General features: G+C 40.0%; 1 protein-coding gene across 1 annotated transcript in view; it reads left to right on the top strand.

The window, feature by feature from the left end:
* Positions 1-26267, top strand: part of ADGRV1 (adhesion G protein-coupled receptor V1) — a 549981-nt gene extending 523714 nt beyond the window's left edge. The window contains exons 88-90 of the mRNA XM_044265783.1: positions 11560-11751; positions 14644-14821; positions 25822-26267. Of these exons, the coding sequence (XP_044121718.1) occupies positions 11560-11751; positions 14644-14821; positions 25822-25940 (489 nt within the window). The 3' untranslated portion in view covers positions 25941-26267. The remainder of the gene's footprint in view (positions 1-11559; positions 11752-14643; positions 14822-25821) is intronic.
* The last annotated feature ends 956 nt before the right edge of the window (positions 26268-27223 follow it).

Raw genomic sequence — 27223 nt, 5'->3', positions numbered from 1 at the left:
GGTGATGTTGGCCTCATAAAATGAGTTTGGAAGTTTTCCTTCCATTTCTATTTTTTGGAACAGTTTCAGGAGAATAGGAATTAGTTCTTTTTTAAATGTTTGGTAGAATTCCCCGGGAAGCCGTCTGGCCCTGGGCTTTTGTTTGTTTGGAGATTTTTAATGACTGTTTCCATCTCCCTACTGGTTATGGGTCTGTTCAGGTTTTCTATTTCTTCCTGGTTCAGTTGTGGTAGTTTATATGTTCCTAGGAATGCATCCATTTCTTCCAGATTGTCAAATTTGTTGGCGTACAGTTGCTCATAGTATGTTCTTATAATAGTTTGTATTTATTTGGTGTTAGTTGTGATCTCTCCTCTTTCATTCATGATTTTATTTATTTGGGTCCTTTCTCTTTTCTTTTTGATAAGTCTGGCCAGGGGTTTATCCATTTTATTAATTCTTTCAAAGAACCAGCTCCTAGTTTCGTTGATTTGTTCTATTGTTTTTTTGGTTTCTATTTCATTGATTTCTGCTCTGATCTTTATGATTTCTCTTCTCCTGCTGGGCTTAGGGTTTCTTTCTTGTTCTTTCTCCAGCTCCTTTAGGTGTAGGGTTAGGTTGTGTACCTGAGACCTTTCTTGTTTCTTGATAAAGGCTTGTACCACTATATATTTTCCTCTCAGGGACTTTGTTGTGTCCCACAGATTTTGAACCGTTGTATTTTCATTATCATTTGTTTCCATGATTTTTTTCAATTCTTCTTTAATTTCCCGGTTGACCCATTCGTTCTTTAGAAGGATGCTCTTTAGTCTCCATGTATTTGGGTTCTTTCCAAACTTCCTCTTGTGGTTGAGTTCTAGCTTCAGAGCATTGTGGTCTGAAAATATTCAGGGAATGATCTCAATCATTTGGTCCTGATTTAGGACCAAGGATGTGATCTATTCTGGAGAATGTTCCATGTGCACTAGAGAAGAATGTGTATTCTGTTGCTTTGGGATGAAATGTTCTGAATATATCTGGGATGTCCATCTGGTCCAGTGTGTCCTTTAAGGCCTTTATTTCCTTGTTGATCTTTTGCTTGGATGATCTGTCCATTTCGGTGAGGGGAGTGTTAAAGTCCCCTACTATTATTGTATTATTGTTGATGTGTTTCTTTGATTTTGTTATTAATTGGTTTATATAGTTGGCTGCTCCCACGCTGGGGGCATAGATATTTAAAATTGTTAGATCTTCTTGTTGGACAGATCCTTTGAGTATGACATAGTGTCCTTCCTCATCTCTTATTATAGCCTTTGGCTTAAAATCTAGTTGATCTGATATAATGATTGCCACTCCTGCTTTCTTCTGATGTCCATTAGCATGGTAAATTCTTTTCCACCCCCTCACTTTAAATCTGGAGTTGTCTTCAGGCTTAAAATGAGTTTCTTGGAGGCAACATATAGATGGGTTTTGTTTTTTTATCCATTCTGATACCCTGTGTCTTTTGATTGGGGCATTTAGCCCATTAACATTCAGGGTAACTATTGAGAGATATGAATTTAGTGCCATTGTATTGCCTGTAAGGTGACTGTTACTGTATATGGTCTCTGTTCCTTTCTGATCTAACACTTGTAGGCTCTCTCTTTGCTTAGAGGACCCCTTTCAATATTTCCTGTAGAGCTGGTTTGGTGTTTGCAATTTCTTTCAGTTTTTGTTTGTCCTGGAAGCTTTTAATCTCTCCTTCTATTTTCAATGATAGCCTAGCTGGATATAGTATTCTTGGCTGCATGTTTTTCTCATTTAGTGCTCTGAAAATATCATGCCAGCTCTTTCTGGCCTGCCAGGTCTCTGTGGATAAGTCAGCTGCCAATCTAATATTTTTACCATTGTATGTTACAGACTTCTTTTCCCGGGCTGCTTTCAGGATTTTCTCTTTGTCACTAAGACTTGTAAATTTTACTATTAGGTGACGGGGTGTGGGCCTATTCTTATTGATTTTGACGGGTGTTCTCTGAACCTCCTGAATTTTGATGCTCCTTCCCTTTGCCATATTGGGGAAATTCTCTCCAATAATTCTCTCCAGTATACCTTCTGCTCCCCTCTCTCTTTCTTTTTCTTCTGGAATCCCAATTATTCTAATGTTGTTTTGTCTTATGGTGTCACTTATCTCTCGAATTCTCCCCTTGTGGTCCAGTAGCTGTTTGTCCCTCTTTTGCTCAGCTTCTTTATTCTCTGTCATTTGGTCTTCTATATCGCTAATTCTGTCTTCTGCCTCATTTATCCCAGCAGTGAGAGCCTCCATTTTTTATTGCACCTTATTAATAGCTTTTTTGATTTCAACTTGGTTAGATTTTAGTTCTTTTATTTCTCCAGAAAGGGCTTTTATATCTCTGGAGAGGGTTTCTCTAATATCTTCCATGCCTTTTTCGAGCCCGGCTAGAACCTTGAGAATTGTCATTCTGAACTCTAGATCTGACAAATAACCAATGTCTGTATTGATTAGGTCCCTAGCCTTCGGTACTGCCTCTTGTTCTTTTATTTTGTGGTGAATTTTCCGCCTTGTCATTTTGTCCAGATAAGAGTATATGAAGGAGCAAGTAAAATACTAAAAGGATGGCAACAACCCCAGGAAAATATGCTTTAACTAAATCAGAAGAGATCCCAAATCGTGAGTGGGGAGAAAGGGGATAAAAAGAGGTTCAAAAAGAAAGAAAGGAAAAAAAAAAGAAAGAAAGAAAAAGAAAAGAATTTAAAAAAAGAAAACGAATAAAAAAAAGTAAAAAAAAGAAAAATATATATATTAGATAAACTAGTTTAAAAACGTTAAAAAGGAAAAGGGTAAAAGTTAAAAAAAAATTTAGCAAAAAAATGAAAAAGAAAAAATTACTTTAACTACAAGATTAAAAAATCACAGGGAGAAAGCCATGAGTTCCGTGCTTTGCTTTCTCCTCCTCTGGAATTCTGCTGCTCTCCTTGGTATTGAAACCGCACTTCTTGGTAGGTGAACTTGGTCTTGGCTGGATTTCTTGTTGATCTTCTGGGGGAGGGGCCTGGTGTAGTGATTCTCAAGTGTCTTTGCCCCAGGCAGAATTGCACCGCCCTTACCAGGGGCTGGGCTGAGTAATCCGCTGGGGTTTGCTTTCAGGAGCTTTTGTTCCCTGAGTGCTTTCTGTAGAGTTCCAGAGGACGGGAATACAAATGGCGGACTCCTGGTCTCTGGCCCGGAGGAGCCGAGAGCCCGGGGCCCCACTCCTCAGTGCGCCCTCAGAGAACAGCACCCAGTAACTCCCGTCTGCCCGACCTCCGGCCGCGCTCTGAGCTCACCGAGCCTGCGACTGGTTCAAGGTAACCCGGAGCTGCGAGCTTATTGTCGGCTCTGTCTCTGCCTCCGGCTTTCCCGTTCCAATACCCGCAAGCTCTGCGACACTCAGACACCCCTGATCCTTCTGTGACCCTGTGGGACCTGAGGCCCCGCTGACCCCGCGTGGGCTTCGCCCCGGTTTAGCCTCTGGAGCGATGTCCCTCAGCGGAACAGACTTTTAAAAGTCCCGATTTTGTGCTCCGTTGCCCTGCCGCTTGCCGGGATTTGGCCCCTCTCCCCGGGGTCTATCTTCCTGTCGCATTGGATTCACTTCTCCGCCAGTCCTACCACCTTTTGGAAAGTGGTTGTTTTTCTGTTTCTGGAATTGCTGTTCTTCTTCTCTTCGATCTGCCAATGGGTTTGCAGGTGTTTGCAATCTTTAGATATGCTATCTAGCTGATCTCCTGCTAGCTGAAGTAGTCTCAGCCTGCTACTTCTCCGCCATCTTGACTCCTCCCCTCTGTTTCAAAGTTTTAAAAAATATGGAAAAGAAAAGAAAATAAGTGGTCCACATGTCCATGTTCCCATGTTCCCATCATCCATAGTTATTTAATATATAGACAAATTTGCTTATAATTCATTGAAAATCACTACTTGGAAAAAAAGATAAATATTTATTATAAAGAATTGAAACAAAGAATAAACCTATAAAGATTAAAAAAAATTTTTTTAAAGTAATCTCAACACCCAGTGTGGGTCTCAAACTCATGACCCCAAGTGCAAGAGTCACATGTTCTACTGACTGAGCCAGCCACGCACCTCAAGGTTAAAAACTTTTAAAATCATTTCAAATTTCACCTATAAATAATTCTCATTAATGTTAGGGGACCATAATGGAAACAATGAAGGCCAGGAATTTTCCAAATTCAACAGCAAAAATCACAGATCCAAAAAGCTTAGAGAATGCTCATCAAAGAAAATTATACCTGTGTATATCATAGTGAGACTCTTGAAAATCTGAGTAGAAAATCATGGGTTCACCATGGGGGAGTGAAAGGAACATTGCATACACAAAAATAATGATAAAAAATTAATAATATTCTCATCAGAAATTCTAGAAACCAGAAAACCAATATAATGATATCTTGGGGGCACCTGGCTGGCTGAGAAGAGCATGTGACTGTTTATCTAGGTGTTTTGAGTTTCAACCCATGTGTGTAGAGATTACTTAAAAATAAAATCTTAAAAAAAAAAAAAGACAATGTAATATCTTTAAAGTCCCCAGACAAACAAACAAACAGAAAATTTGTTAACCTAGAGTTCTGTATCTGGTGAAAATATCTTTCTAAAATGAAGATGGAATAAAGACATTTTCAAGCAGATGAAAGTTGAAAGAATTTATTTTTAACAAATCTGAACTACAAGAAATGCTAAAAAAAAAGTTCTGCAGGCTGAAGGGAAAGGGGAGTGACATGAGAAAAATCCACTCTGTAGAAAGGAATCAAGAGGACCGGAAAGAGCAGAAAGAGCAAATAAAGCATTAAATAAAAAGGGTCATTTTTAAAATCACTCCTATTATATACATATCTGTATCATTACATCTTTTTATTTATTTTTTTTTTAAAGATTTTATTAATTTATTTGACAGAGAGAGATCACAAGTAGGCAGAGAGGCAGGCAGAGAGAGAGAGGAGGAAGCAGGCTCCCTGCCGAGCAGAGAGCCCGATGCGGGACTCGATCCCAGGACCCTGAGATCATGACCTGAGCCGAAGGCAGCGGCTTAACCCACTGAGCCACCCAGGCGCCCTCATTACATCTTTTTAGATCATGATCCTAGAGTCCCGGGATCGAGTCCCGCTTCAGGCTTCCTACTCAGTGGGGAGTCTGCTCCTCCTGCTGACCTCTCTCATGTTCTCTCTCTCTCTCTCTCTTTCAAATAAATAAATGAGTCTATCTTTAAAAAAATACTAAAAATAATATTAAGCGAACAGTATTCTAGACACCTTTCTAGGCAAACTAAATATTGGATGTCTAGTGCCAAATAAATATTAAATATGTGACCATATTAGAGTTGTTACAATGTACAAAACCTAATTTCAATTTACTTGAATTTGTCACAAGAAAAACTAAAATGGAAGAGAAATAATTTTTGAATTTCAAAAAATTATTCTACACCACATAAGATATTCTGAGGGCACCTGGCTGGCTCAGTTGGAAGAGCATATGACTCTTAATTTAGGGTTTGTGAGTTCAAGCCCTGCATTGGGCATATAGTGTACTTAAAAAAAAAAAAAAGAGAGAGAGAGAGAGAAGAAAATACTATAAATATATGATAAATACATTAAAAGATTAGAATCACTGTTAATTTTATAATATTGATTGTATGCTATGAAAGATGGTAGAATCATCAATACTCAGATCTCCCATCTCCTCTCTCCCTAACTTAGGAATTTTTTTAGTTGGTATTATGCTTTTTAGGTTGTCTAGACTTAACCATTTCATTTGACCCTCTGTAATTCTCATAATTTTTTTCAAAATGGTTTTGTATCTAAATGCATAGATACATAGGTGCCTCCTTAGCACAGTAGGCAGCGTGTCAGTGTCATAAATGCATAGATACGGTCTTTTTACATGATTCTTTTGCCATCTTTGTATTGAATTCTGTTTTTTCCTCATATGGGCAATTTATCTCTATATTGGTCATATTTTATTGTCATGTATTTTGGGTTTTCCCTATCAAAGAAGATACATGGATGTTGCATTGCCTGCATTTTTTTTAAATGTTTGATAATATGAAATGCTATAATGGCTGGGTATGATATTCTTGTTTTTTTTCCTCAGAACTTAATAAATATTATTCCATTGTCTATTAACACTAGTAGTCAAGGTAAAAAAGTCTGAAGCCAGATGAAAATTTACTGCTTATTAAGAGATTGGCTTTTCTTTTCTACTTGAATATTTTAAAGTTTAAAACTTAGTAAGGCTACAATTTGGTATTAAGGAATCTATATCAAAATTTCCCCAGTAACATGGTATTATACTTTCAAACTGCAGATTCAGGTGTGTTTTTTTCTTTTTCAGGAAACGTTTCTTATATTAACATTATGGGTTTTTTATACATCTTCAATTACATTCATCAGATTCCTTATTTTAAGGATAGCGATAAATAATTCTTGAGTATTTTTTTTTAACCTGTCAGCTGCTTTAATTCCTTTAATCTCTGTGGTTTTCATATTAAATTCCCTGGAACTTTATGTTATCAAGATATCTTATTTTCAAGTTCTCTTACTCATGATATGCCTCATCCATAGTTAGTTCCAGCTACCGACAGGACACTGGTTCAACTTTTGTGGCATGAAGTGAGATGTGTGTGTAGTGTCTGTTAAGACCAATTTCTCATTGCCTATAGGACTCTAGCCTTTTATTCCTCAAATGTTTAAGTGCTGGCCCTAGCATACACTTTACATTTTAGTATCTAGACTGATTTAATTTTTTGTGTTTTAATGCCAGGCTAGGCATTATCACCTCCATATTTTTATCCTGTATGATTGGCCAAAACTCTTCTGCTATTATGACCACCTCCGCCCTTCTCTGTCCCTCAATCCTACCACCCAATTCAATTTATACTTCTGAAATTTTCCTAATCTAGGGAGTCTCAGGACTGCTGAGCGCCATTTTGGGGGGGTGTGTGCTAATGCTTCCTGCTGGAGGACGCAGTGTGAAGTCCGTCACACAAGCCCCCATTTGCTATGAGTGCAGGATAACATTCAGAGCATGGAAAAAATATGTAGTGAGCTAGCGTTTCACGTTAATTAGAGACAAATGTAAAATTAAAGGAATGGGCCCAAGTAGCTGTTAAATGGGTCCATTGAATGCATTTGATATTTGAACCATGTTTTTGTAACCCGAAAGAATCACAGGATGGAGAGGTAGAGACAAAGAGGATTGCATGCAGTTATAGTTGGAATACCTGGATTCTGCCCTCTTCTGAGAGCCTTTTACAAGTCCTGAGAAGATTAACTGGTCCTGTTTGAAGGCTGTATCATGGTCCTCAGAGAGAGACAGACACTCTCAGATCAAAGATGAGTTCTCCAAATCAGTGTGAAACCCCAAGACTTCACTTCCTCCAGGGGCAGACAGCATAATCAGCTTCCCATTTCACCCAGTTCTCCTCTGCCACCTCTTCTCTGTCAAATCTATCAAATGACAGTGCTGATTCTTTCCCACCTCACATGAAACTGATAGAAATTATTGAGGGGTGCCTGGGTAGTTTAGTCCGTCAAGCAACTGACAAGTGATTTTGGCTCAGGTCAGAATCTCAGGGTCCTGAGATCGAGCACAGCCTGCACTATAGTTCAGTAAGGAATTTGCTTGAGATTCTTTTTTTTTTTTTTTTAAGATTTTATTTATTTATTTGATAGACAGAGATCATAAGTAGGCAGAGAGGCAGACAGAGAGAGAGAGAGAGAAGAGGAAGCAAGCTCCCCACGGAGCAGAGAGCCTGACGCGGGCCTCGATTCCAGGACCCTGGAATCACAACCCGAGCCAAAGGCAGAGGCTTTAATCCACTGAGCCACCCAGGCGCCCCTTTGCTTGAGGTTCTTTCCCTCTGCTCCTCTTCCCACTCATGCACACATGCACTCGTGCTCTCTCTCTCTAATAAATAAATAAATCTTTTAAAAAATTATTGAGATAAACAACTAAAATCTCCTATACTTATTTTGCTTTTGATGGTGCTAAGAGCATTTATTAACTGCTTTAGACATTGTGATCTCATTTATGTGTTAGTGAATGTTTGCTAACAAGTTTAAATTCCTGAATAAAAAAAAAAATTAAAAATTGGCCATAGTGGATATGGTTCACTCCAGATATAATCTATCCAAGGACTTTGAAAGCATTTTTTATCTTTGTAGTAGGAGATCCAACAAAATAATCAAAACAGCAGTGCACAGAAAAAATTTCCTTCAGGCAGCCTTCCCTAAGAAGGAATAGGAACCACAGGTAGATTATATAGGTCTTGCTTCTAGAAGTTAACCCATTGTTTTATAAGAGATTGTTGTCTTCATGAACAGCTTGAGAGTAGGAATCAGATGTTTTCTCTTTGCATCTCAGTGTTGGCCATGCTCAGAGTGGGTGGTCAGCTTATTGGATTGAACACTTGAGACTCCAGATTCTCTCTTAAATTGTTTTATAGACCAGCATACAGGGGAAAGCCTGAGATTTAACATGCAGTGTTTGGAAAAGGAACTTGTTTTTACTCTGAGGTCAGAAATCTGCACAGCTGAGTACTTTGGATAATGAAGGTCTTTTCTATATTTGCCCAGCCTGGGCTGGACATGGGCAAATGTCACATAATCTGCATTTAAACATTCTTTTCTTTCCCATTTTAACAATGTTTATGTTTCCTGGGGTACCTCTGATAGATTCCAAGTTATTTACTGTATATGTAAATATTCTTTTAAGAAAAAAAAAACAAAAACCACATGTAGTTTTCACATGCAAGTTATTTTCATCAGGCAGTTCCTTTCCTGCAGCACAAAAGGCTAGATATAAAAACAAACAAGAGAATGTGCTGTTTTAACAAATGGGTCCTTAGAGATGGATTTTAAAGCATGGTTTTTGTTTTCTGATCTAGCTTTTACCGTATCACTTTGTAACACTTAGAGAAATCCTGAAATAAATCAGTGACATTCTCACAGTTTTAAGGCTGACAGTTTAATTTTTTTCCTGTTTTGTCTATTGCTGTGGCCAAAGTAATTAGGTCATACCCATGTGAAAAATTACTCGTACAAGAAAAATTTTGGATGTGTATGTGTGTTTTCAGGAAGATTTGTTTCTGCTAATGTTCACATCATCCTTTGCATGTGAAACTAATTCACTTACCCTACATAATCTAAAATATTAATGTTGAGTGTAAAAAAAATCCTAATTCAAAAGGAAACAAATGTTTCTATTACTTATTTTATATCGTGGTTAGAATAATTATATTTTATATTCTATATATAATATATATATTATATATAATAATTATATTTTTAAAGAGATCAGCAGATCAGGCGCCTGGGTGGCTCAGTGGGTTAAGCCTCAGCCTTCTGCTCGGGTCGTGATCTCGGGGTCCTGGGATTGAGTCCCACATTGGGTTCTCTGCTCAGCAAGGAGCCTGCTTCCCTCTCTCTCTCTTTCGGCCTGCCTCTCTGCCTGTTTGTGATCTCTGCCTGGCAAATAAATAAATAAAATATTTAAAAAATATATATTATATATATATATTTTTTAGCAGGTAAACCACTGATTTTAAAACATATTTGTTAGTTGTATAGATTGGATGCCAACTCTGGAAGAAGGGGTCATTCTAACAAAAAGGGAAGAACGACCTAATTTATGGCAGTAATCTAGAAATGGCAACGGCGCTCACATATTAGCATGCCTATCTTGCAGACTGTTCTTTAATTTTACATTAAAACTGTGTTGTAGGGGCGCCTGGATGGCTCAGTGGGTTGAGCCGCTGCCTTTGGCTCGGGTTGTGATCTCGGGGTCCTGGGATCGAGTCACGCATCGGGCTCTCTGCTCAGCAGGGAGCCTGCTTCCTCCTCTCTCTCTCTGCCTGCCTCTCTGCCTGCTTGTGATCCCTCTCTCTGTCAAATAAAGAAATAAAATATTTAAACAAAACAAAACTTTGTTGTAATTCTTATGCCGTGAATATTTTCTAGTAGGTTTTTGCTATTTATACCAGCAGATAAAAGTTTCGAGTCCACAAGCATATTATTTGCTTTATTGCTTCCGTACTCCGAGAAATGTCACGAACCGTGGGAGAATACAAACGTCACCAAATGAAGATACTTATTTGTGTCTTATGAAAAATGTTAACATTAACTCCTTTTCCTCTTTAATAAACTGAATGCTTGCTTTCATTTTTGTAGATTAATTTAAGAATTTAATAACTAGGGGCGCCTGGGTGGCTCAGTCGTTAAGCATCTGCCTTCCAACTCAGGTCATGATCCCAGGGTCCGGGGATTGAGCCCAACATTGGGCTGCCTGCTCAGCAGGAAGCCTGTTTCTCCCTCTCCCACTCCCCCTGCTTGTGTTCCCTCTCTTGCTGTGTCTCTCTCTGTCAAATAAATAAATAAAATCTTTTTTAGAAAAAGAATTTTAATAACTAAGGAGATTTTTGCTTGCTTCCAAAACTTAAACACCAGGATTAACAGATACAAAAGCCACAATTTAATGTAATTTATTGGGTGAGTATAAAGGCCAAAATTACCAAGCCTTATAGAAGCACCATTAGAAGTAGACAGTAGAACCCTTGTAGAAATCATGAAGGACAGCCAGTGTAGGGAATGTCTGCAACACAAATACAAAATTTGAGCTGCTCTCTGACAGAAGCAGAGCAATTGTCAAGAGTTTGACGGGATTGTGAAAGAATTTAAAGGGCCAGCAGATCTTTAAGAATGCACAAGACAGCTTTGTTGTCTCCTGTAACATTGACTGAGAGGCAAGGCACGCTAAATATTAAGCAATCCACAGAATTCCCCCTGAGTCCCTCCCCAGTGATTGTATTTTCAAATAAAATAGTTAGTGAGCTAGATCAACAAAATCAGAAGGCTCAAATAGTGCTGCCCTTCTGGAAGTCTACAAGGTGGTTGGAGCATTAGTACCTCACTTCAACCATTTTGTTATAAAAAAAAAAAAAAGTGAGATCAATGGGAAAAGAGTAGTTTTTTGGAAGGCAAGAAGTTTGCTTTCTAAAAAGGTACACAGCTAATCAGATATACTTCTGAAGTTCTGTTTTCATGTATTAGTAGGGCTAGATTTCAAAGTCATTTGGATTTTAATCAGGAAAAAAATGATTTTGGGGGCGCGTGGGTGGCTCAGTGGGTTAAGCCTCTGTTTCTGGCTCAAGTCATGATCTCATGGTCCTGGGATTAAGCCCTCACCTTGGGCTCTCTGCTCAGCAGGGAGCCTACTTTCCCCTTCTCTCTCTGCCTGTCTCTCTGCCTATTTTGTGATCTCTCTCTCTCTGTCAAATAAATAAATAAAATCCTTTAAAAAAAAAAGAAAGAAAAAGAAAAAAATGGTATTTTAGTCAGAGGGCCGTTTTCCCAAATAACTTTGAATAACTTTTTTGTGACATTCAAAAATTCACAGGGATCTCAAGCTGGACTTGTAACTTGTTCTGTAATTCCCTGCTTCGGGTGGAATTTGGAGACAGCTTATAGAAAATAGTCTTTGCTTAGAACCACGTTTATTTTTCAGCTGCGGTAGCCGGACTTCCTTTAACAAGCTAGTGTTATTTTCTCTTGCAGGGACTTTATGTTTTTGTGGTTTATTTCATTCTGCACAACCAGACGTGTTGTCCCATGAAGGCCAGCTACACAGTGGAAATGAATGGACAGCCAGGACCCAGCACAGCCTTCTTCACACCAGGGAGTGGCATGCCTCCTGCTGGAGGGGAAATCAGCAAGTCCACCCAGAATCTTATCAGTGCTATGGAGGAGGTACCTGCCCCTGCCCTTGCCCTTGCTCTTGCACTTGCTGACGCTCTCCCCGCCCTCCTCCCAAGCGCTCTTCCTCCCCACCCTCCCTTCCCCGCCTGCCACACTGAAGAGTGAAAGTTAAAAGGTACTATATGACTTTTACAGCCTCTGATCTGTGATATTTGATTGGCTGACTGTGGTATCGTGCCTGTTATCTAATTCTTTTTCTTCCCTGTCCTGTGAGCTGTTCTAACCAGCGGTTGGTACTAGGAAGTCAGTGCAAAATTTGTCACCGCTTTCTTCAGAATCTTCCGAATTTAACATGCAGTGACTGAATTGGCTTCGGAAATGTTTTTTGTTTTTTTTTTTTTTAAATACTGTGTTCTTCCTAAAAATACTTCCTCAGCTCTCTTTCTTCACACATCCCAACTCATTACCTCGATCCAACAAAAGCTCGGTGAAAAGAAAATAGGTTATAACTCTTTTTGATTTAAATACCCGAAAATATTTTAGGACAGAAGCTCAGAAGAGGGCTTCAGCAGCACTACTAGAAAATCTATCTAGGACGTCCTCAGTGAGATCCACCTCCCATTGTCCTCTGCATCTGTCCCCCTTGTTTTGCTTTCCTGTGTCTAAATCACAATGCCACCAACCTCTCGGTAATGCTACCTATAGCACTGGGACCACCGCTCAGATTTTTTAAACTACGTAAAGACATTTGTTCAGGCATAGATGGTATGCAGGTCCCTGACAAGTTCTGTAGTGCCCGAGGTGTGCCTGCGTACCATTCCTTATGTAGTTCGTAGTGCCCTCTCTATTAAAGAGCCACTGGGAGGGATGCCAGGGTAGCTCAGTCCCTTAAGCTTCCGACTCTTGATTTCCACTCAGGTCGTGATCTCCGGGCTGTGACATCCAGCCCTGCATAGGGCTCCCCGCTGAGCATGGAGCCTGCTTAAGTTTCTATTTCTCCCTTTGCCTCTTCCCCCACCCTCCAAAACAATAAGAAATTTAAAAAAAAAAAAAAAAAGAAAATAGAGAACCAAGGGCAACAGTATTTGTGTTTGCCTCCTGAAAAATGGCAGGAAATCAAATAGCATCTGCCTAAAAAGGTAATGGTTCATAGATAGGTAAGTAAGTAAATAGGTAGGTAGAGAGATAATCTACCCACTTAGTGATATTTTTTGTCCTCCATGTTAATGTGGAAAGGAATTTTATTCACGTCAGGTTAAAATTAAGGTAAGAAAGTGATCACAAGTACAATATTTAAGAATTATAAGAATTTCAGGACCCCTAAATATTTAGAAATCTAATACCATTTCTATATCCTCTAAATTCTTAAAACAGAATTATTGTCTCATCCTAGTTGATACCAATAGAAATGGTTATTTTTAGAACTAGCAATTCAGGAGTGAATCTTAAAAAAAAAAAAAAAAAAAAAGTTGTTTTTTTTTTTTTTTTGTCTTGATTATTTACCCAATCTAGCATCTGTCTAGATCTGAGCTATATGATAGCCATTAGCTATGTGTGGTTATTTAAATTCAAACGAAGTAAGATTTTAAAACATCTGAAATTCGGTTAATCACTCACCCTGGCCACATTCAGGTGCTCAGTAGCTATTTGTGATCGGTAGCTGCCATAATGGAGAACATGGATATAAAATATTTCACCACAGGAAGCTCTGTTGGGCAGTACTGGTCTAGCTGTTCCACTTCTTAATGAAATATTTTGAGGTTTACCCTTCTCTCAGATGATTGCTACAGTCCTCAGGTCACTTTTCTCAATATAAGGCATCACTGCAGTCTCTCAGAAAACGTTAATGTTAGGAGGGAACAGCTGTGACAGTTTAATTCCTGGGCCTGAGCCACTACTTGAATGTTCGTGGTGGGGGGCGGAGGGGGTTGCACAATGGCATACCCTTAAGTGTGCTCTGCATTCCTCAGAGGCTTGGAATTGGCCTTGATCCAGCTGTCTGTAGATGAGGGACTGTCAGAGACATTCTAGGAAGCCCTGCAGAGAAGGGAAGGCATGAGGAAAGGAGAAGGATTAAGGGACTGGTTATCAATGGCCAAGAGAGACATGAGAGGGACGTTCAAGTTAGAACTGTCTTTTTTAGGGGCGCCTGGGTGGCTCAGCCGTCAGCCTGGCTGCCTTCGGCTAGAGTCGTGATCCCAGGGTCCTGGGATCGAGCCCTGCATCACACTCCCTGGGCGGGATGCCTGCTTCTCCCTCTCCCACTCTCCCTGCTTGTGTTCCCTCTCTCTCTCTGTGTCTCTCTCTGTCAAATAAATAAAACCTCAAAAAAAAAAAAGAATTATATTTTTTAATCATTTAATCCAATGATTATGTGGATCTTTATATTATAATTGGAAGTTTTACTCCCCCTTCCCTATTTTGTCCACCTCCCAATTTCCCTCCACTCTGGTTCTTAAATTCTTAACAGTTTTCTTTGCATACATCCTACAAAAAAGTAAAACGTGTTGTTTGGGTTCAAAAAATAATTTTCTTGCCCCGCATCGGGCTCCCCGCTTGGTGGGAAGCCTGCTTCTCCCTCTTCCGCTCCCTCTGCTTTTGTTCCTTCTCTTCTTGTGTTCCTGCTTGTGCCTCTCTCTGTCAAATAAATAAATAAAAACTTAAAAATCATAATAATATTTTCCCCCCACATGACAGCATAGAAATCTACAAGTAATTCTTAAAGAGAAATTGTTTAGAATCACCAGACTGAGTTGTCTCTAAGGACCAAAGGTAATATTAAAGGGTTTTTTTTTATTATTATTAAAGGTTTTAATTCTGAACAATTCACCAGTCCCTTCACATGGTCTCTGTAATGACAATGTGGAGATAAAGTAGATACCAGAGTAAATAGGTGTGTATTGATATTACGCTATCCTTTTCTCCCCATCCTACCTTAAAAAGGTACCACCTGACTGGGAGAGAGCATCCTTCCAACAAGCCAGTCAGGCCAGCCCCGACTTGAAGCCAGGTCCACAGAATGGCGCCACGTTCCCTTCCTCCGGAGGATATGGCCAAGGGTCATTAATAGCCGATGAAGAGTCTCAGGAGTTTGATGACTTGATATTTGCATTAAAAACTGGTATGTATGAATCCACATTAGAAGTAGGCACTCTTGTTATGCTGCAGTTTGTATCATCTTCCCATGAAGTTGCAAAAGAAGGATAGTTAGTCCGCCTTAGCACATCCTGATTCTCATGACCCATGCCTAATCCCAGCCATACTTTGGGATATTTTGCTCTTGGCACCAAATATAACACAACCTAAAAATAATTTACAATTTGCTCTTAAGAAAAAAGCATACTCTAAATGTAAATATCTCTGTCCTGGAACCTTGATGTAACACCAAGATACCACTGAGACAGCTTCAGTATTGTAAGACAATCTGGTAGGGATCTCACTCAGAGAGTTTCACCTCTGATCTGCCAAAGAGACCTGGAGTGTCTCTGAAGCAAAAAATGTCAAAGGCAATATAATGGACCACATGTACTTCTGCCATTTTCCAAGCGCCATTATACATCATATTTTATTGGCTCCTCCTACATGTTCAACCCCACTCAATCTGTGACTCCAGAGGATGGTTGGTTGTTTTCAAATCAAATATGCAGAGTTTTTTCCTTTTCTTTTATCTTAATTTTTTTTTATTAAGTAAATTCAACCCTGCAATGTAGGGCTCAAACTTATAACACTGAGATCAAAAGATGCATGTTCTGCTGTTTGAGCCAGCCCAGGCACTCTACAGTTTTTTTCTTTTATTTTTTTCTTCAGAAACATCTCAAACTGCCACTGTTATAAAACATTCAGTGACCTTTTCATTTCTAGATGTACAAGCAAGCAAGAAGATACGTTCATACTCAGATGAACCTATTAAGATAATTATTCAAAATGCTTTTTACTAAATATCCCAGTATTAAGAATAGTGCTTGGCACTTGGTAAAACTTTGGTAGATACTGTTGGAAAATGAATGAATGAATGAATGAATGAATGAAAAATTGAACTTAGAGTTTGCTTGGAGGAATGGACATTCAAACAAACATGACATAAGGAAGGGTAAGTAAGTAGTGAAAAGAGTTATTAATTATTGAAGAGATCAAGAAAATTTTTTTGAACTCTCTCAGTTGATTTGTGAAAAATATGTAGTTTTAGATAGGTAAAGAGTAGAGGAAAGGCACTGCAGTCTCAGGAAGAAGAATCAGCGGAAGCCCCGGGCTTACAGATGCATGGCTTACAGGTACCTGGGGAGAAGGCACACTGCAGTGTGGCTAGGGCAGATGGGGAGTGTGAGCCAGGTAGCCGGAGAAGGGCCTGCAAGGTACTTTACCTGCATTGTTAATAATTTACTGTAGTTCCCCAACTGGGTTTCAGTGAGCAACCTCCTTGAGATATTTCTAGTCATCTTCAATGGGAGGATCCTCTGACTGAGTATATTTGGGAAACTGCAAAGATTCACAATTCACATTAGCATTTAGCAGCTCTAAAAAGTCCTAGAGTAAAGAAACCCACTTCACTTAATTTAACCTGGTGTTTCCGGAACACATTTAGTAATAGATTCATTTTGTGGGAGCAGAACACTTGCTGGTATTTTACATAACATTAAAATGCTATTCAGAAGCCATGCTAAGGAGTGGGATTTTTATAGAACCTAGTGAGCCATGGAGGTTTTTGAGGAGAGGAATGGCATGTTCCCACTGGTTTCTGAGGCAAAATAACTCTTACAAAAGTACGAGGAATAAATTTAGAAGCAAAACCAGAAAGGCTGGGAGATTATTACAATTGTCCAAGGGAATGAGGTTCAGGCCTCAGATTCAGGGAGCAGAAATAAGGAAAAGAGGATGAACGCAAGAGGAAAGCCGAGGGAGCACTGAGAGGACAGTCAGCAAAAGCTCCTGAGCGGCTGAGGAATCGTATAAAGAGCATTTGTTCGTGCGTGTGTTTCAGGGAGAAACTCATGAGTTCAGATTTAGAAGTATTGGTTGTTAGGCCTGGGTTCTTAAATATTCATGGTTGAAGGATCTTAGCTGAGGGTTCAGGGTTGGAGGTATTGGTTTGATATGCATCAGTGCAGAGACTCTATTCGAAGCTGTGGGGTTGGATGAGTTTCATCTTAGGAGAGTGAAGGAGAGAGAGAAGGAAAAAAGGAAAGAGGTGAGGAAGGGAGAGGAGACAGAAGAAGCCCTTCCTCCTCCTCCGAAGAGCCTCCTGGAAGATATCTCCTTTAAAGAGTGAATAGGGTGGCCTGGGTGCCTCAGTTGGTTAAGTGTCCAGCTCTTGATTTCAGCTCAGGTCATGATCTCAGGGTTATGAGTTCGAGCCCAGCATTGGGCTCCCGGCTCAGCATGGGTCTGCTTGAGATTCTTCTCTCTCTCCCTCTGCCCCTTCTTCTGCCCCTCCCTCCATGCTTGCATGCTCGCTTTCTCTAGAAAAAAAAATAATTTTTTTAAAAAAAGTGAATAGAAGAGGGTCCCACAGAGGAAACTGAAGCATGGTGAGAAAGAAAAAAAGAGAAGTTTCATGAAGGAGGGCATGAGAAACTTCCTCAAATGCTCACTAACATTAGAACTAAAAAGGAGTTTTCAGATTGCTAACAGTTCTCGGGGAAGATTACATCCACAGCACTCCAAAGCAGTCAGTTGTTGGTGTTAGGACGCTGGAAACATACAATGAATTCTTGCAGCATAATTAAATTAGATGTGGGTTCTATATATATAACAAGTATTAAATGCATTCAGTTCAGGAATGTATGGAATGACTTCCTTAGAGATGAGTTTAGCGTTCCTTGGAGCTCACTAAACTCTTTAGGAAATAAATACTTAAAAAGATCAAAATAACAGTCTCTAACATTGGTTCCTTCTATTTTTAGAAAAGGTACTATAATAATCAAGTACCACCCCCAAGTCACTTCATCATAGGATATAATCAAATCAAAGGAGCTGTTCCCATGCCGTTCTGTGTACAGCTGAATTTACAGTCGACACATAGGCCCAGATCTTTTTAACAATTTTTAAGCCCAAATTTCAAAAATTGAGAGATATCCCAGGGCACCTCACAGTCTCAACAGTAAAGCATATGATGCTTGATCTCAGGCTCATGAGTTAGAGCCCCACATTGGATGTAGAGGTTACTTAAGAAAAAAAAATAAAATCTTAAAAAAATTTAGAGATATCCCATAAAAGCCTGAATCTCTTAAAAAAAAAAAATCTAGCAACAGAGTACCTAAAATCTAGCACAATCTTAAAATCTCCTTGACTAGAGTTAAGTAATGGACACCCTCAATAGACAGAGCATGAGTTCTTTGATTTGTCCAGTGCTCATCAGACCTGTGTTGCTGGTTTATGCTAACCGAGCTGGCCTCCATGACTGTCAGGTTTACAAACCTTGATCTATCACAGTTCTGCTTTAATCATTGGCCACTATAAGTCTGGTACTGGGAACAGTGGGTCTTACAGGTCTTTTCATTTAAACCCTTAAACAAGGGGCGCCTGGGTGGCTCGGTGGGTTGAGCCTCTGCCTTCGGCTCAGGTCATGATCTCAGGGTCCTGGGATTGAGCCCTGTATTGGGCTCTCTGCTCAGCGGGGAGCCTGCTTCGTCATCTCTCTCTGCCTGACTCTCTGCGTACTTGTGATCTCTCTCTCTGTGTCAAATAAATAAAAATCTTAAAAAAAAAAAACCTTAAACAACTTTGAAAAGTTGTAATATATGTAACCCTTTACATATATTTAATAAACATCTAAAGATTTTCATCATAAGTTGAAATAGTATCAAATAGTATAACTTCTACTATATCATAAATTTTACTGTTTAAAAATGAAAATTTTATATAATTCTTTTAAACTAATTCAAAGGAGTCTAAATATCATAGCAATTTGCTACACATTGTTATTCATTTCATTTTTTAAAGATTTTATTTATTTATTTATTGGGGGTGGGGAGAGAGAGAGCAGGGGAAGGGGCAGAGGGAGAGGGAAAGAGAGAATTTCAAGCAGACTCCGATCTCAGCATGGGCTAGATCCCATGACTTTGAGACCATGACCTGAGCCAAAATCAGGAGTCAGATGCCCAACCAACTGAGCCATCCAGGCACCCCATATTCATTTTGTTTTAAAATACATATGGAGCAGGCTTTTCTTCTACAATTGGAAATTTTGTATCATTATCGCTTCTTCTTGAACTTATATTCCCATTCCACTCCATCACAGAATTTTATCCTAATGTAATATATTTTATGCTTGAAATTCATTTGCTCTTCACTCACTCAAAACAACTTCTCTCAAACAAAACATGTATATAAATGGAAACTTAAAGTTTTCCTGTGACCATAAGACTATATATAAAGTGTTAAAATTTTCTTTTTTGGGGACGCTTGGGTGGCTCAGTTGGTTAAGCAGCTGCCTTCGGCTCAGGTCATGATCCCAGCATCCTGGGATCGAGTCCCACATTGGGCTCCTTGCTCGGCAGGGAGCCTGCTTCTCCCTCTGCCTCTGCCTGCCATTCTGTCTGCCTGTGCTCACTCTCTCTCCCTCTCTCTCTCTCTCTGACAAATAAATAAAATTTTTATAAAAAGAAAATTTTTTCTTTTTTTTATTGTTATTACAATTATTATTAGTCTACAATTGAATAAATCAACATTGGTTTTTAAAATATTTAACATTTTGAGGAGCGCTTAGGTGGCTCAGTTTTTTGAGCATCTGACTCTTAATTTCTGCTCAGGCCATGAGATCAAGACCTACATGGGGTTCCACTCTCAGTGGGGAGTCTGCTTGAGATTCTCTCTCTCTCTCTCTTTCTCTCTCCATTCCCCCTTTCCCTCTGTTTCTCCACCCCCACCCACCATGAGCGTTTTTGCAGGCTCTCTCTAAAATAAATTAATCTTTAAAAAATAATTAAATAAAATGTAAATGTTTGACTAATTATCAAAAGCTCATCAAAAGAATGCACATGCAGGTGCTTGTCTGGCTCAACTGAAGGAATGACTTGAGTCTTGATCCTGAAGTCATGAGTTCAACCCCCACGCTGGATATAGAGGTGACTTAAACAAATAAATAAACTTTAAAAAAAAGAAAAAGGACACATAGAAGTTAAAGATCTAGGAATACATTTTCTTAAAGCTGTCCTCACACCACCGTGGACCCTTTAAAAAAACCCTCCCGTACCACAAGTTAAAGGAATCCCATTGCTGCAGGCGCTTTATAAAGAAGTTCAGAGCTACTGATCTGGAGCATTATGTAGTATTAGATTTATGAAGTGGAATGGTCAGCTCAATGACTAGACTTTTTTTTTTTTTTTTAAGATTTTATTTATTTATTTGACAGAGATCACAAGTAGGCAGAGAGGCAGGCAGAGAGAGGGGGAAGCAGGCTCCCCGTGGAGCAGAGAGCCTGATGCGGAGCTCGATCCCAGGACCTTAGGATCATGACCTGAACCAAAGGCAGAGGCTTTAACCCACTGAGCCACCCAGGCGCCCCAGTCAATGACTAGACTTTTACGTTGATCAAAAGCTGACAAGATTCTAGAGTATGTCAAGCTTGGAGTATATTGGGCTTAGAAACAGGATTTTCTTCACAGAAGGCTTCTCCCAGAAATACTAATCTGATTCCCTATCTTCCCTCGTCCCTTAGTTTCCTGGATTTTCCTCAGGCCAAGGACATGAATGTCATGGTAAACATTTCTTTATTGGAAACTTCAAATGATTTGTTTTTCAGTCAGAAGAAAATAAAGGACAAATCCTTGGACAGAAATGAAAACATTCAGAATCAAGGCCTAAATACTCAAACTCCTCTAAGAACTCATTAATAAATTTCTCCTTCAGATAGATCACATAAAACCACAATGACTTGTTTAACTTAAAAAACTTCTAGAGACCAGTGTGCTAAGCAAAGTTAAATGGGCGTCAAAGTGGAAGAGCCCACTTTGGAATATAGAAAGATTTTTTTTTTTTTCTTCCAAAAAAGACTGAAGGAGAATGATGGTTGTATCACTATCACATTTGAAAAATCTGTAGAAAATAGGAATGGGCCTTGGGATCAGAGAGCCCTGTGTTGGCATCCTAGTTCTGGAGTCTACTATCTGTGTGATTTTCAGCAAGGGACTCAAAATTTAAGTTTCTTCATTTAGCAAATAAGAGTTATTATAATTAGGGGCACCTGGGTGGCTCAGTGGGTTAAGCCTCTGCCTTCAGCTCAGGTCATGTTCCCAGGGTCCTGGCATCGAGCCCCACATCGGGTTCCCTGCTCAGTGGGGAGTCTGCCTCTCCCTCTGCCTTTCCCCAAGCTTGTGCTCTCTTTCTCTCACTCACTCTCTCTCAAATATATAAATAAATAATATCTTTTTAAAAAGAGTTATTATAATTAGCTGGTAAGTTTTCATGGAGTTTAGAGATTATTAATGTTAAGAATCTACCAGTATCTGGCAGAGTTGAAGTTCAGTATCTCATTGTATGTATTATTTGTTGGGTTCAGCTTATTGTTATGCTTAAGAACTATTTATTTTTAAAGATTTATTTATTTGAGAGAGAGAATGATCACGAGCAGGTGCAGGGTTATGGTAGAGGGAGAAGCAGGTTCCCCACTGAGCAGGGAGCCTGGTATGGGACTCCAACCTAGGACGCTGAGATCATGACCTGAGCTGAAGGCAGACACTTAAACAACTGAGGCACTCAGGTGCCCCAACTTAAAAACCATTTTACATGTTCATAATGTATTCTGAAACACCAGTGTTCATTGCACCATGACTAGAAAGTGAAGTAGGAATGGGGGTGGGAGTGTAAGAACTGGAAAATGAGCCAAGAAGGTTTGCAATGTATTCTACAAAGCTGAATACTCCAAGCCTAGGGGACAAGGAAGTAACACAATTAGAACAGCTGCCACAAGAGGCAGTATGGTCTAGAAGAAAACGCCTTACATTTGGGGTCAGAAGACCAGGATAGGTCAGGATATCTGCATTCTGCAACTTCCCTGCTGGGTGACCCAGCCACTCAGTGAACACATCTGATCCCCAAGCAGTCCCTGCTTCTGTAAAACAAGACTAATAAACATCCTTTTCCTAACTAAGTGTGTTAAAATGTTGAAGAAAGGAAAGGTACTAGACGAATATAAAATATCACTTCTAATTCCTTTGCTTTTACCTTTCTATCACATGGAAAAGTAACTATTACCACAGTTACTGGATTTTTCTTGAATTTTTACTTAAAGTTTAAGCAGAAAAAAATACCTTTCAAAAAAATCATGATACTCACTGCCAAACTATTTATTTGTTACAAAGAGCCAAGAGGAGAGTGCGTGGCTCAGTGAGTTAAGTATCTGCCTTGGGCTCAGGTCATGATCCTGGGGTCCTCTTATCAAGCTATGGGTCAGGCTCCCAGCTCAATAGGCAGCCTGCTTCTCCCTCGCCACCACTTATGCTCTCTCACACATGCTCTCTCACTCTTTCTCCAATAAATAAATAAAATCTTTAAAACAACAACAGTAGGAGCCTGGGTGGCTCAGTCCATTGAGCGTCTGCCTTCAGCTCAGATCCTGATCCCGGGATCCTGGGATGGAGTCCCACTCTGGGCTCCCTTTTCAGCGGGAAACTCACTTTTCCCTCTCCTCCCTGCCTGTGCTCTCTGTCAGTATCTCTGTCTCTCTCAAATAAATAAACAAAATCATTGTAAAAAGATTAAAAATAAAACAACAACAACAACAAAACCCAAAACAAACAAAAAAACAAAGAGCAAAAAACCTGGGACTGTGTTCCCTGTCTGCTGTGTTATTAACATGTATAATATGGGCCCTTTCTGAGTCTCAAAGAGGGATTAAAATTTGAGTAATATGGATTTACTTCAGCTGGGCAGAAACTGAAAAGAAGGAGGAGCTGGGCCATGTAGATGTGGTAATTCCGGGGCAAGCTGTATCTAGAACTTCGTGACATTTCACGGGGCTCTAGGCTATTAAACATGCCAGAGACACCCATTACTTGTAAAGCTGCACCCCATGTTAAACCTTCCAGCCCAGTTCACTCTGTCCCTTGCTGTCTGCTCAATAGGCTTCCAGTACAGAACTTCTTTCTAGTGGGCTTTGTCAAGATGTCACTTCTGTCTTCCTGATGAGATCTGCAGCAGGCAGACACAAAGTCGGTGGGAGCTGATACCCATTCTTTCATTAAGCCCCACTCTGCCATGATGGTAATCGTGTTGTCCTCCCTGCCTCTCCGTAGTTGAACCCATATTGGGCCACTTTGTTACGTAGCCCTTTTGTTCCTTCTCACTTGGATTAAGCTGCTATCTGCCTCAGGGATAGCTTACCTTCTTAGAGAGTGGCCAGTGTCTTCCCAATCCACTGAGGTTCTTCCACTTAGTTCTTCTAAGACGTAGTGGCAGACTCAAATGTGACTTTCAGGGGCCAAGCAAATACCATGAGTGATTCACGTGGACTGGATGCAAACAGACGGTACTGCCAGATCCATGTTTGGGGTGCCTTTTTTTTTTTTTTTTTCCATCTAGAAAATGTAGGCCTAGTGTTGCCCTCTGCTTTTTCAAGAGAAACCAAAAACCTGATTTTTTTAAAATACTAAATATATTAATTTTGGCAACTAACTAAATTTTTAAAAATATTGTCATTGGCAGTCTTAGGTTAGTATTCCTAACCGAAGGAAAGAGTCCACATTGTTTGTCACACATTTTGCTCCATGGCATATATACTTATCTGGGGAGATACCATATAATTTATCATTCAAAGCGGGGCAGTGGCAGTTTAAGAGAATAAAAGGGATGTGATTCACCTGTTTTTCAGGTATAAACTAGGACCTTTCTTTTCAAATACTGCATCCCCCACCTCCCTGTTTTGAAGGAAGGTGCAAAAACCATCTATGGAAGGGTATGAAAATGGGCCTCAATGGACGAGCAGGAGGACACTCTGGCAGGAATTAATGTGAACGTGCAAGACCAGACAAGAGACTTGATCACACTGAGGAAGACTTCCAACAGGCCTGGGTTGAAGTATGTCTATTTGGTAGGGTAGAGCCAGATTAGGAAGTGTCTGAAGGCCAATGCTTAGGGCTCCAGGCTTGATGCAGTAGGCGATAGGAACTGTTTATTCTTGGGAAGGAGAGGGCATGGAATGCGGAATGCATCCGAGGAACAGAACAGGCAATAAGGCTTGGAAGAGACGTTGGTAAGAGCTAGAATGCAGAGCATAGTTTATTAATACACTCAGCAGACGTTTACAGAACACGCACAGTGTGCTGGGTGGGCACTGTCCTACAAGCTAGATGGTCTAAAGATATGAGGGACATAATGCAACGAGGGAGTCAAACATCTCAAAAGAGAATCACCGTGTTTCTATGGGTAGCAGAGATGACAGCAGAGGAGATACTGACAGGAAGAATGGAGGCACCCAGATTGAGGTGGCGGGGGATAAGATGGGCATGTCACGCAGAGGTGTAATAGTAGTGAGACGAGGCTAGAGAGTAAGCAGGGGTCAGGCAGATGCTGTGGGCCTGGAAGCAAGGGCTGAAGACAGGGCCTCCCATGGTGACCCAGGAGGAAGAGATTCGGAAGGAAGCACAAGAACTCTCTGGGAAAAGCCAGCAGACCAGAGGATGACATGGGCAAGTGCAGTTTCCTAGAAGCAAAGGGTGTGGAGATGGGTTTCAGCAGCGGCCTTTCATGGAGAGGTTGGGAAAGATGGACCCAGAAGAGGGAGGGCTTGGCTGGAAGACGCAGTAGTGGGCTCTTGCTTTCATCCCCAAATAGGTTAAGAAGAGCTAATTCACCATCCTCCCACAGCTACCGACTCTGCAGCACTGCCTTTCTCCAACAGAAAGGAAAGTCTCAGCCGCCCAGCCACTGGTGGTTCATTTGCCTTCTTGTTTGCAGAGGCTCGTGCCCTGCAGAGGGGGAGGAGTGGGAGCCGTAATCTCTGGTGATTCAACCCAGCAGCACACCCTGTGACCACACCCCCATTCTGTGTTTGTGTGTGTGTGTGTGTGTGTGTGTGTGTGTGTGAGAGAGAGAGAGAGAGAGAGAGAGAGAGCAAGAGAACATGAGAATTTGTGGTCCTCTGCATGTTGGAGAAGAAAAGATGAGGTATTACTTGGGCACAGCGTTAAATTCTCTGAATGATTCTGAATTGTTAAGAAGAGTAGTGAATAGGGGGCGCCTGGGTGGCTCAGTGGTTTTAACCTCTGCCTTCAGCTCAGGTCATGATCTCAGTCCTGGGATCGAGCCCCACATCAGGCTCTCTGCTCAGCAGGGAGCCTGCTTCCCCCTCTCTCTCTGCCTACTTGTGATCTCTCTCTTTCTATCAAATAAATAAATAAAAATCTTTAAAAAAAAGAAGAGTAGTGAATAGTGGAGCTTCCTCAAAACAAAGATTCTGGGCACTATCTGTATTAACAGCTAGCCTTGTGGGATTTGTGTATGACTCTGTTCTGGTACTGTGTTACGCAATTATTTTTATCTGGGGATCAGATCTGAGTCGTTCAGAGCCAAGTGTCTTCTAGGCTATGATATGACAGCTTGTGTTGTCAATGCGTGTCTTTCTTCTCAGATCACTGCCCACACTGAGTCTCGGCCGAAGGCCCTACTAGGTTCAGTCACGTGGGGTTGGAGACTCAGTTTTCTAACAGCAAACCCTACCCTCCTGCTGAAAAATCCCTATAACCTGCCTGATCTTTTTTACTTTAATATGCTCCTAGTTAAAAACTGCAATTCTTGGAAATATGTTACACCTGTCAACCATGTGGAAACAGAAAAGGTCGAGAACCCAAAATTGGGTCTTTAGAAATTACTTTTCACTTACAAAAACTACCAAAGAGAATTTCATTACAGGCCTGTAATTGTTAGGTATAATAATGCTTAGTCAGGAGGCACCTGGCTAGCTCAGTCGATAGAGCATGCAACTACTGATCTCAGGATGGCAAGTTCAAGCCCCATTTTCGGTGAGGAGCCTACTTAAAAAAATAATGATTTTTTTTTTTTTTCAAAATATATAGCTCACTATTCACCACTGTAATAGAAATAAACACATGTCAGCTTGATGTAACTTGACCCTTAATTCACAGCACTAATGGTGGAGAGTTTTGTGTTTATCTTTTTCTATTACAGGTGCTGGTCTCAGTGTCAGTGATAATGAATCTGGTCAAGGCAGCCAGGAGGGAGGCACCTTGACTGACTCCCAGATCGTAGAACTCAGGAGGATACCCATCGCCGACACCCACCTTTAGCACTTCAGTAACAATTAGAATGATACTTTCCTGTTTGTACTGGCTTTGTGCTAAACTCTGTAAGTTTTATACACACCACTATATAATAGGGACCTTATGAATTGCGCTGGATGATTATTAACCTGGAAGTGATTGTCGTATTTGGAATATGAGCTACTTATCTTTGTGCAACCTGAAAATTCACTGCTATGATGAAAGACTGCATCCATTTATATCATTATATAGGATGCACATATTCCAAGAATATTAGTTGTTTTTTAATCATCTGACATGGCTAACATTGTTTAATAAAGGTAATAACCAATAAACACAATAGAATCCATTTGACATCATGCGAGCTCATTATTTATGAGGAAATGTTGTCTGTGAGCAGGAAAACACAAAATACCTTGATGAGGTCAGGCACCTTGTTTCTTCCGGTATTGGTACAGGTCATCCAGGTTAAGACTTCATGGCTTCTAGAGGGCTTTCATTCATAAAAACTATATAGTTATTGTCTGTTGAAGATCCTGGACCTACGTGTTGATGGAGAAACTGCAGTTTCATAGTCTTTCATCCAAAGTATGTATTTCTCCTCATTATGAAATTAGGGATCTGAACATTTTCCAAAATAAATGTTCTGTTCCCAGTTAAAAATAACTACTACATCAACTACTTCAGCTCAGCTAAGAAGAAAAGCTTTCAAACAGTGCAGTTGTTTAGGAGAAACATTTCTTGGGTTCAATTCTTCAGTCTTTCTTTGTCTCAGAATGAGAAATCAGAAAGTCTATCCCAGAACAAACACTATTGTGTTCAGGATGATTTCATTGACTATGGTTCCAGAAGAATCATTAGGAACAGAATACATTTGTCCTAGAGAAGAATTTGTGACCTTCTGTTTTTGAATTCCTCAGTATTTTTGAGAAAATCAGTAACATCTCAAGAAAAAAATTAAAATAAGAAATAATTATCTAAGGCAAAATTTTTCTCTCCTAATAATTTCCTTTAGAACCATAATTAAAACATCCAAGTGCCCTGTACTCACTGTTAAGCCTGGCTTTATTCTTTATAAAACCTGAGCAGCATTATTTATCTTGATAAATTATTAAATGACTCTTCTCTTCCTGTTCATCCTCCTCTACGCCTGCCTCCTTTCTCTCATATGGAGTGTTCATGGGTGAATTGTCCTAGATAGAAAACAAAAGCTGCACAGCAAAATCAAACAGTAGAACAAACAAAGCTCTATCCTTGGTGGAGTTTTAATCCTTCTTAGGAACTTGAGAAATGGTGGTAAAAATATTACA

The sequence above is a fragment of the Neovison vison genome, chromosome 1 (assembly GCF_020171115.1).
Source record: "Neovison vison isolate M4711 chromosome 1, ASM_NN_V1, whole genome shotgun sequence".
NCBI classification, from domain to species: domain Eukaryota; kingdom Metazoa; phylum Chordata; class Mammalia; order Carnivora; family Mustelidae; genus Neogale; species Neogale vison.
Note: the sequence above shows the minus strand (reverse complement) of the source record. Positions and strands in the feature narration are given on the sequence as shown.